General features: G+C 35.2%; 1 protein-coding gene across 3 annotated transcripts in view; it reads right to left on the bottom strand.

Moving 5' to 3' along the window:
• PIBF1 (progesterone immunomodulatory binding factor 1) overlaps positions 1-13,550 on the bottom strand; it is a 228,488-nt gene that overhangs the window by 83,586 nt on the left and 131,352 nt on the right. For all 3 annotated transcript variants that reach the window (XM_032277352.1, XM_032277355.1, XM_032277353.1), the window contains exons 13-14: positions 12,647-12,737; positions 1,380-1,482 (exon numbers count right to left, since the gene is read on the bottom strand). In XM_032277352.1, coding sequence (XP_032133243.1) covers positions 1,380-1,482; positions 12,647-12,737 — 194 coding nt within the window. The remainder of the gene's footprint in view (positions 1-1,379; positions 1,483-12,646; positions 12,738-13,550) is intronic.

Raw genomic sequence — 13,550 nt, 5'->3', positions numbered from 1 at the left:
ATGGTGCAAACATTAAGTACTAGTTTGCTGCTGACACTCTTTACTCCATCTTGGATAACCTTAGGTTTGGCAGTTTGAAGTTAGCCATGCTGCGAATATTTATACAACAGACACAAGCCTATGCTACAAATCGAGCTGTCCCTCATATTCCTCTTGGAAACCTGGTTGTTAACAATTACCAACACACTTCTGTGTCTACCCGGAATATTAACTATGTGTCAGGTACTGCAGTAAAATGAAATATTTCTGGTCTTTTGAAATTTGAGAATAAAGATCCTCCTAATGTTATAGTATTAAAAGACAGTGTAAAGATTATAAACAGATCCTTAAGAAAATAAAGAATACATGACATATATTAATGTTATTTAATGCATGTCTTTAAAAATCCCTTTATTGTAAGATAAATAACTTGTAAAAGTTTTAAAATATTAACTTCTTGGCTGGATGCAGTGGCACATCTTTAATTCCAGTAATCTGGGAGGCATAGGCAGGTGGATCACTTGAGCCCAGAAGTTCAAAACTGGCCTGAGCAACATGGTGAAACTCTGTCTCTACCCAAAAAAACCCAAAATTAGCCAGGCATGGTAGTGCACAGCTATAGTTTTAGCTACTCAGGAGGCTGAGGTGGGAAGATCGCTTGAGCCTGGGAGGTGGAGGTTGCAATGAACTGTGGTCATGCCACTGCACTCCAGCCTGGGCGAAGAAGCCAGACCCTGTCTCAAAAATAAAAACAAAAACAAAAACAAAACAGAAAAAACTTCTTATGTTGACACTCAGGAACGTTAAATAAATAAATAAAAGGAACATTAGTGAAGCAGTACCTTTGGTTTTAATTGTTTCATGACTTGAATTTCAAAACTACAGAAAAATGTAATTAGATCTTGACATCAGAAGATGATTAAAAATGCTATGTAAAATGTATATAAATATATAGTCTTTAAATGCCATAAGGCTAAGAAAAAGAAGAAATATCAACCTGATTTTTAAAGTGTAAACAAAGTTAAATTTAACAAAGAAGTAATTTTTCATTAAACACAGAGGTAAAAACCAAATCTATTTTAATAATGATTAGTAAAAAACTGAAAATGGCACCAAAGTTTGCCAAACTTGTTTCACCAGTTGATATTCTCAGAAATCAAAGCATTGTTTGTCTAGTCTGCATTTATACTTAGTCTGGGCATTTAACTTCCCTTTTGTTCTCAGTTTTGCCATATGCTGTAAGTTGTTTTGGCCTTAACATTCAGTTAGTTTCATAAATTGTGAAATCATTTTGTACAAACAACGTATTTTAAAACTGCTCAGAAAAACAAAAAGAGCTACAAAAAATTAAATTAATACTGTGATTTTTCCTATGGGTTACTTTTGTTTAAGTTACTTACCTCTTGTGAAAGCTGTGTCACTTGGTCCTTTCGATGTTCCAGGTCTTTTAAAATCAGAGAGTTTTGCTTCTCTAATTGAAGGACTCTTCTTGCCAAGTGAACACTAGGCAAATGAAATGAGAAAATTAAAGCTTAAAAGTGAAATGCTGCCTGAAATATTCAAAATGTGCTTATGTACTTCAAAATAGATATTATTTTCTAGTTATACTTAAATATTAACAGAAAAAATATAGAGTCAAATATTTTCAGGTACCAGTAGTGAAAGACCAATACCCCACAACTCAGAATTATGCAAGTAACAACATTTAAATCTCTGGAACATAACCATGATATACTGATTACTGCAGTTATGGTTTTTAGCCCTTGCTATAAAAGTGAAGAGTTACATTGTAAAGGCCACAATACAGCAATTTATAGCTTGTCTCCATTTTTACAAATATGTTCCAATTACAACAAATCAGAAAATTAGTTAAAATATTACAAAAATAATTACCATATCACTTTGAGAAGTATCAGAGTTTACCTCAAACAACATAATGCGTGTTATAATATAAAACAAAAATGAGGTTTTTAATTGAAAGTGGAGATGAAAAAGATATATAAAACTTAGAGAATGTCTAGAGTAAAGATCAAGCTTCTGTACTAAAAAAAAAAAAAAAAATCACTCCCTCTGATGCTCTGCATTACCATAACTTATTGCACTGGCCTTCGATATTTAAAATTACATGTGAAATATCTCAATTCTACTTCTAAGAAATAATTTTAATAATAAAATCTATTCCTTTTAACTATGGTGGGGGGAAGTGGCGGATTTCTTTAAAGAACTGCTAATAATTTTGAGAAGACATGCTGCTCCAAAGTCCCTCTCTGTATTTCCAGTAACTTAACGTTGTCATATTTATCGCATTTTCATGTTTTATATCAGTTAACCTATTAATCTGTGAATTGTGGAATCCATGGAATCCAAGATGGGTGTTTTATAATGACAAAAAGGTAACTGTGCTCTAAATAAAATCATAGGGCAGAAATAATTCTATTGTATTTTAATATTTCTCAACATCAGATAAAGAAATGCAGACAAAACTCTAAAAAATAATGTTAAGGCCAGGTATGGTGGCTCATGCCTGTAATCCCAGTACTTTGGGAGGCTGAGGCAGGAGGATCACTTGAGGCCAGGAGTCTGAGACCAGTTTGGGCAACATGGTGAGACCCCATCTCTACAAAAAACACAAAAATTAGCTGGTATGGTAGCACACGGCTGTGGTCCCAGCTATTTGGGAGGCTGAGATGAGGGGATCACTTGAGCCCAGGTGTTCGAGGTTACAGTGAGCTAGGACTGTGTCACTGCAATCTAGCCTGGGTAACACAGTGAGACCCTGTCTCTAAAAAGAATAATGATAATAATAATAATGAATAGTGTTAAAAATCATCCTTGGACAGGGAAAATGTGGCACATATACACCATGGAATATTATGCAGCCATCAAAGACGATGAGTTTGTGTCCTTTGTAGGGACATGGATGAACCTGGAAAGCATCATTCTCAGCAAACTGACACAAGAGCATAAGATCAAACACTGCATGTTCTCACTCATAGGCGGGTGTTGAACAATGAGAACATATGGACACAGGGAGGGGAGCACTAAACACTTGGGTCTGTTGGGTGGAAATAGGGGAAAGTCACTGGGGGGTGAGGAGTTGGGGAGAGATAGCATGGGGAGAAATGCCAGATACAGGCGATGGGGAGAAGGCAGCAAATCACACTGCCACGTGTGTACCTATGCAACAATCTTGCATGTTCTTCACATGTACCCCAAAACCTAAAATGCAATAAAGTAAATTAAAAAAAAAATCATCGTATACACTTACTTCTAAGAACTCATACCAAGTAAAAAAGATGAGTTCTGGCAAAAGTTTATATAGTGATTTGAGTTGCTTGCTTAGATTTAAAATTCTATCCTTTCCATTTTTATTAGAGATGGAAAAAGCATATAGTCTTTGTTTTTATTTTTTAAATTTCATGACATAATTTTACTGATATGCAACTTGGCTATCATTAAGTCTAACCATTTAAAGTGTACAATTCAATGTTTTTAGTATAGAGTTGTGCAACTATCACTAGAATCTAATTTTAGGATATTTTCATTATCTCAGGAAGAAACTTTGTGTCCATACCACTCACTCTCCATCTTCCCCGTATTCCAACTTTCTCCTTTGCTCCTTACATTCAACCTTAGGGAACCACTAATTTACTTTCTCTCTTGATACATTTTTAAGAAGTTTATCATTTATGACTATACTGTTCTTCATTTCCCAATATAAATATATCACGTTCTCTCCAATTTGATGATAAAATAGTAAGATTTCTACAAATAAAATAAGTCCTAATGAGAATTTTGTATTGTATGTCTGTTGATTCTATTACATGTTTGCAAACATCAGTTTATCATTAGCTCTATTTTTATTAGGTTAATTAAAAAATCTTCAAGCTATCTTTATTTTTTATTCTTTCTTATCCTTCACACATGTCAGGTGTAACTTTTTTCATCTTTCTGTATCCCACAGAACTTGACACTAGGGTCGCTTAAACATGGTAATTTTGCAGTAAATGTATGTTGAAGGTGTAGAGCGTGTATGTGTATACTCAGTATAGAACAATAAACACAATCAAATGCAATTACACAGAAACAGAGTTACAAATGAATGAAATAGAAGACAAAGAGGTGCAAGAAAATAATGAGATGCAGAGGTCATGTATCACCAACATTCTGAAGAAGATAATGATTTGAAGACAGCAAGCTTAATAATATTAAATTGTTCATTTGGTTTGAGTGCTTTTATTTTGTTTTGGAATTGCATAATGTTCTTATACAGATATGGTGACACTACTTATCAATAAAAATATCATAAATCATAAAACACTGACTCAAGAAATTCTTGGTATGCTAGTGTTGAAGTGTTAACACCAGGACCACTTTCTTCAAACAAGAATTTCCCTGATTTTGACTGGGGGATTCCAAGCAAGGAAAATCAACTCTAAATAGAAGGAAAGATGGTGTCTTCAGATTGCTTACAAATATGCTCTATAGTGCTTTATTAGTTTATAGTATAACTTTACTGAGAAAAACTTTCTGAGAATTGATGGTAATGGGAAGAGCTGTGAGTACTAGTATGACTGTTGATGTCATTTATGATGCATAATGATACTAACATAGAAGACACCACAGTACAATTGGCCTCTAATATATATGGGGTTCACATTTTAAAACTCACCTCTAAGTCAGTTATAAGGACAGTGAAACACATTTCCTCTTATATATATTAGAAATGGTATTAAAGTTCCCAGTTGCCCTAAAAGACCCCTTTAGCCCACTAATGTAGTACAAACACACACAGAAAAGAATAAACGATAATATAAAATCTTTCATTAAAAGATTAACTCAGATTTATTAAGATTATTAAGGATATAAGAAATTATATTAAGATTTAATGAAAAGAAATATTAATAAGACATATTTAAGCAAAAAGAACACAGCAGAAACAAGAAATACAATTGTTTTTCATCATTATAATACTTATAGTAAAACAAAAACAGTAAAAAATATTAGGCCGAGGCAGGTGGACCATGTGAAGCCAGGAGTTTGAGGCCAGCTTGTCCAACATGGCAAAACCCCATCTCCACTAAAAACACAAAAATTATCTGGGTGTGGTGGCACAAGTCTTTAATCCCGGCTGCTTGGGAGGCTAAGGCACAAGAATCTATTGAACCCAGGAGACAGAGGTTGCAGTAAACAGTGAGCCAAGATTGTGCCACTGCACTCCAGCCTGGGCAACTGAGTGAGACTCTGTCTCAAAAAAAACCAGAAAAACAAAAATAAAAGGAAATTACTATTTTTTTCTTACTGATGAATATCAATGACTACTGAAAAGCAGGGTGAATGAGAAGAAACATACTCATTAATTCATTAAAAAAAGATATTAATGAACTCTTCCTTTTAAGAAACATTCATTAAAAACCTATAATCTGCATAGGCACTGAGACTATAAAATACCTACCTGGAAGATCTAATAGTCTACTGAGGAAGATAGGCAAATTTAAAAATTACCATAGTAGGCTAAATGGTAAGAAAAGGCATACCACTGAGGAATAAAAACTAATACTAACTAATCTAGTGAAAAAGCAGAGAAACAGCATTCTAGGTAGAGGGAAATGTCTAAGTAGAGAATGAAGTGCTAGGGAAAATTCTAAGTAGTATAGTATAGATCAGTAATACATGATGCATGGTGAGGGTTGAAGCTAGAGAGATACAGGCAGAGATATGTCATGAAAAGCCTTGTATGTTTGGATTTTATCCTGAAGTTGGTTAGGCATGACATGATCTGGTCCACACTTGAGAAAGAGTACTCTATCAGCAGTGTGCAGAATGGCTTGCAGAAGGAAGAAGACTACCGTCATTTAGAAGGTTATAATAATAATCTAGGCCATTAGTCTTCAAAAGTAGTTATGTGCAAAATTATTTGTTGAACTGTGGGAACTTTTATTTACATTTATTTTAATGTTACATTATCTTAACTTTTCATTTTTTGTGTAGGTTTTATATCGTTATGTACATACTATTCATATTTGATAGCATACGCATACATAATCTATAAATAAATATGAATACATTTACATATATTGTTGAGTATGTACTCAAGTATTTTCCTAATCACAATTCATATCAAAAAGTTTGGAGACCACTGGTCTAGGTCAGCTTTGTCCAATGGAAATATAATGCAATCCACACATGTAACTTAAACTTTTCTAGTAGCCACATTAATAACAGTACGAAGTCCTTACCTCATGAGACACCTAAAAATTAACTAAAATGGATCAAAGACCTAAAGACAGAAGCTAAAACTATAAACTTTGAGAAGAAAACATATGAGTAAATCTTCACAAACTTGGATTTAGCAAAGGATTCTCAGGGCAGCAAAAGCATAAATAATAAAAAAAATCAGATAAACTGGACTAGATCAAAAAATAAAAAATTCTGGCCTTCAAAATGCATCATTAAGAAAGTAAAAATATTTTAACTATTTGAGTTTTGTCATTAAAAAAAAAAAAGGGTCAGGTGCAGTAGCTCACGCCTGTAATCCCAGCAATTTGGGAGGCTGAGGCAGGCAGATCACTTGAGGTCAGGAGTTTTGACACTAGCCTGGCCAACATGGTGAAACCCTGTCTCTACTAAAAATACAAAAATTCGCTTGGCATGGTGGTGCACACCTGTAATTCCAGCTACTAGGGAGGTTGAGGCAGGAGAATCACTTGAAACTGGGAGGCAGAGGCTGTAGTGAGCTGAGATTGCACCACTGCACTCTAGCCTGGGCAACAGAGCAAGACTCTGTCTAAAAAGAAAGAAAGAAAAAAAAGTGAAAAGACAATCTGCAGAATGGAAGAAAAAATTTCTTATCACATATCAGGTAAGAAATCTGAATCCAGGAAATATAAAAAATTGTTAAGTTCAACAATAAATACCTAGTACAAATGAGGTATTTAGAAATTATTTATGGAATGAATGAACTTCTGCTCATTCGTACCTCTTGTTTCTTCATACCCCAACCAATACTGGGCATTGTCAATCTTTGGAAGTTTTGCTTTGGTGAGTGATTTGGTGCTATAGGCAGATCCTTTTTATAAGTCTGGGATCTTAGAAGTGGGAAGAAAAGAAGGTTTTAATGGAATTCAGATTAGCCAAAACAAACACAGAGGCATACACAAAGACCACATTAGTGCCTGGGTGTCACCATTTAGCCTGGCAGGTTAAACAGCATAGCCAAAACATGTAACCAGAAAGTCTTGTTTGTTATTTTCAAAACAATCACAACTGAAATGAAAACATTACTTCAGATTTCCAAGTTAAGTCAAGGAGAGCCCATTATATTTTAATCATATAAGCCCTTGTAACTTTCTATAGTTATGTCTCAGAGTTTTAAAAAATAGGGGTGGGTGTGGTGGCTCATGCTTGTAATTCCAAGACTTTGGGAGGCTGAGGTGGGATGATTGCCTGAGGCCAGGAGTTCAAGACCAGCTTGGGCAACACAGCAAGACCCTGTCTGTACAAAAAATAAAAAATAAAAAGATTAGCCAGATACAGTGACACATGCCTAGCTACTCAGGAGGACAAGGAAGGAGTATCACTTCAGCCCAAGAGTTTGAGTTGAGAGTGTGCTATGATGGCACCACTGCATTCCAACCTGGGTAACAGAGTACGATTCTGTCTCATAAAAATAAAATAAAATAAAAAATTTAGTTACTATTCACATTTCCATGAAACTTTCAAAATGTGAGTAACCTTATAATGCATTTAAAAGGCATTTTTAAGAGTTATTTTTCAAACTAGAAAAATTGTGCTACTATTTTACAGAAAATTGGATTTAAAATATTATATCTTAAGAAACGGACTGATATTAAAGAAAGTGAATCTCAAAACTAGTTTCAAGTTTGGGGGGTATCCCGACAAATTTCAAGAGGCTTCTGCACAATTTTAAAACAATGTTGTCTTAAATGAAAATTCAAATTGTACCTAGTAAAAGATTTCAGAACCCTGGATTTTCCTCTAAAATTAACTATGTAATTTACTTTAGGAACACATCAATTGGTGTAACAACCTAGCACTTACTGAAGACCTACTCTGGGTCAGGTACTTCACATCCATTTTCTCATTTTAATTTTGTGGTATTGCCTGGGTAGCAACAGGCAACTAATATTTTTCAGTAACTATACAATTTATTAATGAAAATATAGCACTCAAAAGCAGAAGTCCTAAAAATTAACATTGTGGATTACCATTAAAAATGATATTTCTGAAGAATATCCAATGACATAAGAAAATGTTTAGAATGGAATTCTATATAATAAACTATTAAGTTATAAGCAATAATATCCTAAATAAGTAAGAAAGTATATGTATCTGTATACATTTCTAAGTGGTTATTTTGGATGGTAGGATTACCAGTAATTTTCTAATTTTATAAAATAAACATGGCTGGGTGCAGTGGCTCAAGCCTGTAATCCTAGTGCTCTGTGAGGCCGAGGCAGGCAGATTGTCTGAGCTCAGGAGTTCGAGATTACTTGAGACCATCCTGGGTGACGTGGTGAAATTCTGTCTCTACTAAAAATACAAAAATTAGCTGGGCGTGGTGGCAGGCGCCTGTAATTCAAGCTACTCGGGAGGCTGAGGCAGAAGAATTGCTTAAACCCAGGAGGCAGAGGTGGCAGTGAGCCAAGATCATGCCACTGCACTCCAGCCTGGGTAACAGAGCAAGACTCCATCTCTAAAAAGTGAAAATAAAAACAGACATTACTTTTATACTAAATCAAAAACCTCCCTCCAATTGAATGTTACCCTAAAATATCTAATTCTGGTTGTTGAATACATAAGATATTAAATCAAATTTAATATGAATGGAATCTACTGTGTAGTAGCTGGAAACTTTAATATATTTTGGTATAGGCTGATGCACAATGAAAACTTTACTTTGCAAATATTTCATTTACTGTTCTGACTGAATTATCATTCACCTTAAGTTTCCATTGATTTTCTTTTCTTTTTTTGATAGATAGGAGTCTCTATGTTTGCCCAGGCTGGAGTGCAGTGGCTAGTCACAGGTGCAATTACAGTGTACTACAGCTTCAAACTCCTGGTCTCAGGTGATCCTTCTGCCTCAGCCTCCCCAGAAGCTGGGATTAAAGGTGCATGCCACTACGTCTGGCTCCAATCCTTTAATTTCAAATGTGAAGGATTAAATATAATTCTCTCAAAGATTACACTGTTTTTATCTCAAATAAACATAAAAAGAGCAAAAAGCCAACTGCCTTCTTTACAAATATCCATTATAAATTTAAATGTGGACTTTGCAAACTTCAGAAATGTGTCAGACTCTAAACTGGGATCTTCAGTTCGCTGATCAATTTTGTGCATACAGTAAGCACTCAATAAAAGTTGTTGAATGCATGAAGGAATGCATAAATGTTTTCTTTAGATATCTAGCCTTACTTTCCTGTCATTCAGCTTAGATGACCTGAGAAGCACTTCCTCAAAATAACCCTCTGGCTCACCATGAGAAGAATGCCTGGCACCAGCTGGCCGGGGGTATTTATAGCATGCCCATTAGGCACATGTTCAAGGCACATAGATAGCTCAGTGATAGAATCTTTAGAATATTTGGACAGTTAACATTATTTAGAATATGAATCAGTTGTGGTTCCTTAAATTTTCACTTTATATTAAAAGCCAACCTTTACTTTTCAAAATTCTTAAAAAAATAGTAAGATACAACAGAAATAATTGCTTGCAATTTTGAAAAAACTCAGCATTTGGGGCTAAGAAAAGCAAACTTCCAATACTAAAATTCTTTCTTTCTTTCTTCCTTTTTTTTTTTGGAGACAGGGTCTCACTCTGTTACCCAGGCTGAAGTGGAGGGGGACAATCACGGTTCACTGCTGCCTGGATGTCATGGGCTCGGGTGATCCTCCCACCTTAGCCTCCTGGGTAGGGTAGCTGGAACTACAGGCACATGTCCCCACGTTCAGCTAAGTTTTTGTATTTTTTGTAGAGAAGGGTTTTCATTGTGTTGCCCAGGCTGTTCTCAAACTCCTGGATTCAAGCAATCTGCCTTCCTTGGCTTCCCAAAGTGCTGGGAATACAGGCGTGAGTCCCCGCATCTGACCCTAATTTTTCTTGTAACAAAGATTCTTTTGAAAGATTCAGAAGCCAAAATAAAGAAAAGAATGTGACTTTTCCCTTTAAATTTCAGTTTTTAGTATTTTGCCTATCATTTGCCACTGATAAATCTCTTACCCACGAAGCTATGTTCTATTCTTCCTTAGGTAACATCAGATTCAGAAAAAGATATGCTGAAAATTATAAAGTATCCTAGGTTACCTATTGTGACTTTTGGAGAAAATGGGAATGAGAATGATTTTTAAAAATAATACATTATTTAGAAATATCTGAATCCTCACCAGACAGAATTAAAACATTCCAATTACAAATTGATACTTTCTATTCATATAGCCTTGATCAAAATTTGGCATATATTTAAGTTTAACTGGTAAGAGCCGTTAAGTTCTAGGCATCTCTTCCTTGCTTTTCATAAAGTGGTCTATATCCTACATCACTTTTTTTTTTTAACATTCACCACTATATGAATGAGGATACATCATTTTAGATAGCCATACAGACATTCTATTTTCTGAGTCATCACTTAAATGTTTCCACACAAGTATCAGAGTTAAGATGGTTTTTCTTTGTGTATAATGTCTCTAAATGTCTAAATCAGTTCATGTGAAAAAAAGCAGCTTTGAATTCTCAAATGCTCAGATGAAGAAACAATTTTACTAGGTACCCTGCACTGAGACAGTGAAAAATAAAAAAGAATAAGATGTAGTTGGCGGGGCACGGTGGCTCACACCTGTAATCTCAGCACTTTGGGAGGCCAAAGCGGGCAGATCACTTGAGGTCAGGAGTTTGAGACTAGCCTGGCCAATATGGTGAAACCCAGTCTCTACTAAAAATACAAAAATTAGCTGGGCATGGTGGCACATGCCTGTAATCCCAGCTATTCGGGAGGCTGAGACAGCAGAATCACTTGAATCTGGGAGGTGGAGGTTGCAGTGAGCCAAGATCGTGCCATTGCCCTCTAGCCTGGGCAACACAGTGAGACTCTTCTGAAAAAAAAAATGTAGTTGCTAGGCTGGGCGTGGTGGATCACTCCTGTGTTCCCAGCACTTTGGAGGGCCGAGGAGGGTGGATCACTTAAGGCCAGGAGTTTGAGACCAGCCTGGCCAACATGGTGAAGCACTGTCTCTACTAAAAATACAAAAATTAGCTGGGTGTGGTTGTGCACGCCTACAGTCCCAGCTACCTGGGAGACTGAGACAGGAGAATTGCTTGAACCTGGGAGATAGGTTGCAGTGAGCCTAGACTGTGCCAGTGCACTCAGGGTCTGGGCAACAGAGTGAGACTTCGTCTCATGGGAAAAAAAAAAAAGATGCAGTTGCTGACCTTGAAGAACTTTCCATCTAGATAGGTAAATTACACAGAAAATGATAGCTAATGAGATCAGACAAATGCTCTACTGTGTGGTATAGAGAAAACAGATGTTTTACAGGCAGAGAAATAGAGAGGTACATCCATCTGCATTTTGGGTAGAGAGGCAAATAAGGCTGGAGAGGCAGGGCTATATTATGGAGGCGCTTGGATGTCTGAAAGAAACATTCAGATTTGATGGATTTGATGTGGTAGTGAATGGGGCAGTGAGATGTTTTTGCAAATAGGATATATTTTGGTGAGACAGAGGAGTTAGGAATAAAAATCAGGCAGGTCAGCTGGAAATCCGATTAATAAAGGTACAATTTTCTGTTAGTGTACAGTTGTCTGTTGGTATCTGTGGAATGACTGATTCCAGTGTACACTCCCTAACTTCTGTGGATACCAAAATCCATGAGTGTTCAAGTACCTTATATACAATTGGTATAATATTTGCATATAACCCATGCATACCCTCCCATATACTTTAAATGATCTCTAGATTACTTATAATACCTAACAAAATGTAAATGCTATGTAAATAACTGTACTGTGTTAAGGAGTAATGACAAGAAAAAAAGTCTGCACACGTTTAACACAGATGCAACCATCCACTATTTTCTCAAATATTTTCGTCAGCGGTTGGTTGAATTCACACATGCAAAACCCATGGATATAGAGGGCTGACTGTACTTTTAAGCAGTATTTCACAAGATAACTAGTGGATCTTCCAAATTCTCTTAGTTTTCACAAAGCCTTTTATAGTTTCAATCACAACATATGCATTAATTCCATATCACTTTCCATAACATGTATGTCAAGGAATGTAGGCAGGTGAATAAAAAAGAGAGAAAGAAAAAAGAAGCATAATGAATTTTAATCTGAATACTGTTGATAAAAAGCATTTGTAGCTCATCTGAAATTAATGCGAAAATAAAAACAAGGTCCTTATCATCAAATCTAATTATTCTACAGAAATTCTAACGTACACTTCTATTCTACAAACCATTAAATTCATTTAAATATATATGAAATATATGATTATTACTTACTGTTTTATTTTGTGAGAAATTTAATATTTATGCATAGTAAGAATAAAGGACTTTGTCACTGACCCAGTACACTATCAGAAAGCACAAATGTAATTTACATTTAGCTTAAATAGATAAATAAAATAAATATATATTGATTTTACCTTTGCTTTAGTCGTCTTTTGGCTGTTGTGGGAACATTAGCACCATAGCCATAGGAAAAAAGAACTCTTTCTGCCTCATCTTCATTTTCAACTGGAAAATATTGAAGTGTATAATGTGAAATAACTTTTTTCCTTTAAAAAACATGGTAGTAGTGAAAATAAAAGAGGTTATAATAATGAATTAGGGAGCATAAAAACATTTGAAAGGGCTAAAGTAATCTTAAACAGCCCATTTGTAAGTAGAAGCATGTTTCTTAAAAGTATATCCTTGCTTGAATTTGCTTCATTTATTTTTGAAATGTATAAGCGATTGCACATCATATCACGTTAGATCTTCCTGTTAAAAAGTATAATAATACCTATATTATTCTGAAGGATTCAAAGGTTTTTGCATGAAATATGTAATATATAACAAAAAAATTACATCAAAGTCATTAATTCTCTTCTTGATAATGATTTTTAAATTAAGACAAATATTCATTATTATTATTTTAAAGGTACAAAAAGTATTAAAACAATAACATACATTTGTGTGTTTGAGGGAGAGATATTTAAAATTAAAACATATAATCATAAGAAAGACCAGACAGTCCTTGCTCTGCCTTTGGGCAACCAAGAAAATAAAGCCTGTTTTACATCTCAAAAATAAAAGCGAGACTTGATAGAAGTAACAGTGCTCAGTGCTTACAACTCAAGTCAATTTATACTCTTGTTAGATAAGTCCAAATTCTAAAGGCTACAAAAATTCTGTTAAATCACTTCAGGACAAAGTTATTCAAGATGAAAGAAAAGCATGGCCGGGTGCGGTGGCTCACGCCTGTAATCCCAGCACTTTGGGAGGCCGAGGCGGGTGGATCACGAGGTCAAGAGATCGAGACCATCCTGGTCAACATGGTGAAACCCC

Source organism: Sapajus apella, unplaced genomic scaffold (assembly GCF_009761245.1).
Source record: "Sapajus apella isolate SASKATOON/1434 unplaced genomic scaffold, GSC_monkey_1.0 scaffold9, whole genome shotgun sequence".
Taxonomy (NCBI): Eukaryota; Metazoa; Chordata; class Mammalia; order Primates; family Cebidae; genus Sapajus; species Sapajus apella.
Note: the sequence above shows the minus strand (reverse complement) of the source record. Positions and strands in the feature narration are given on the sequence as shown.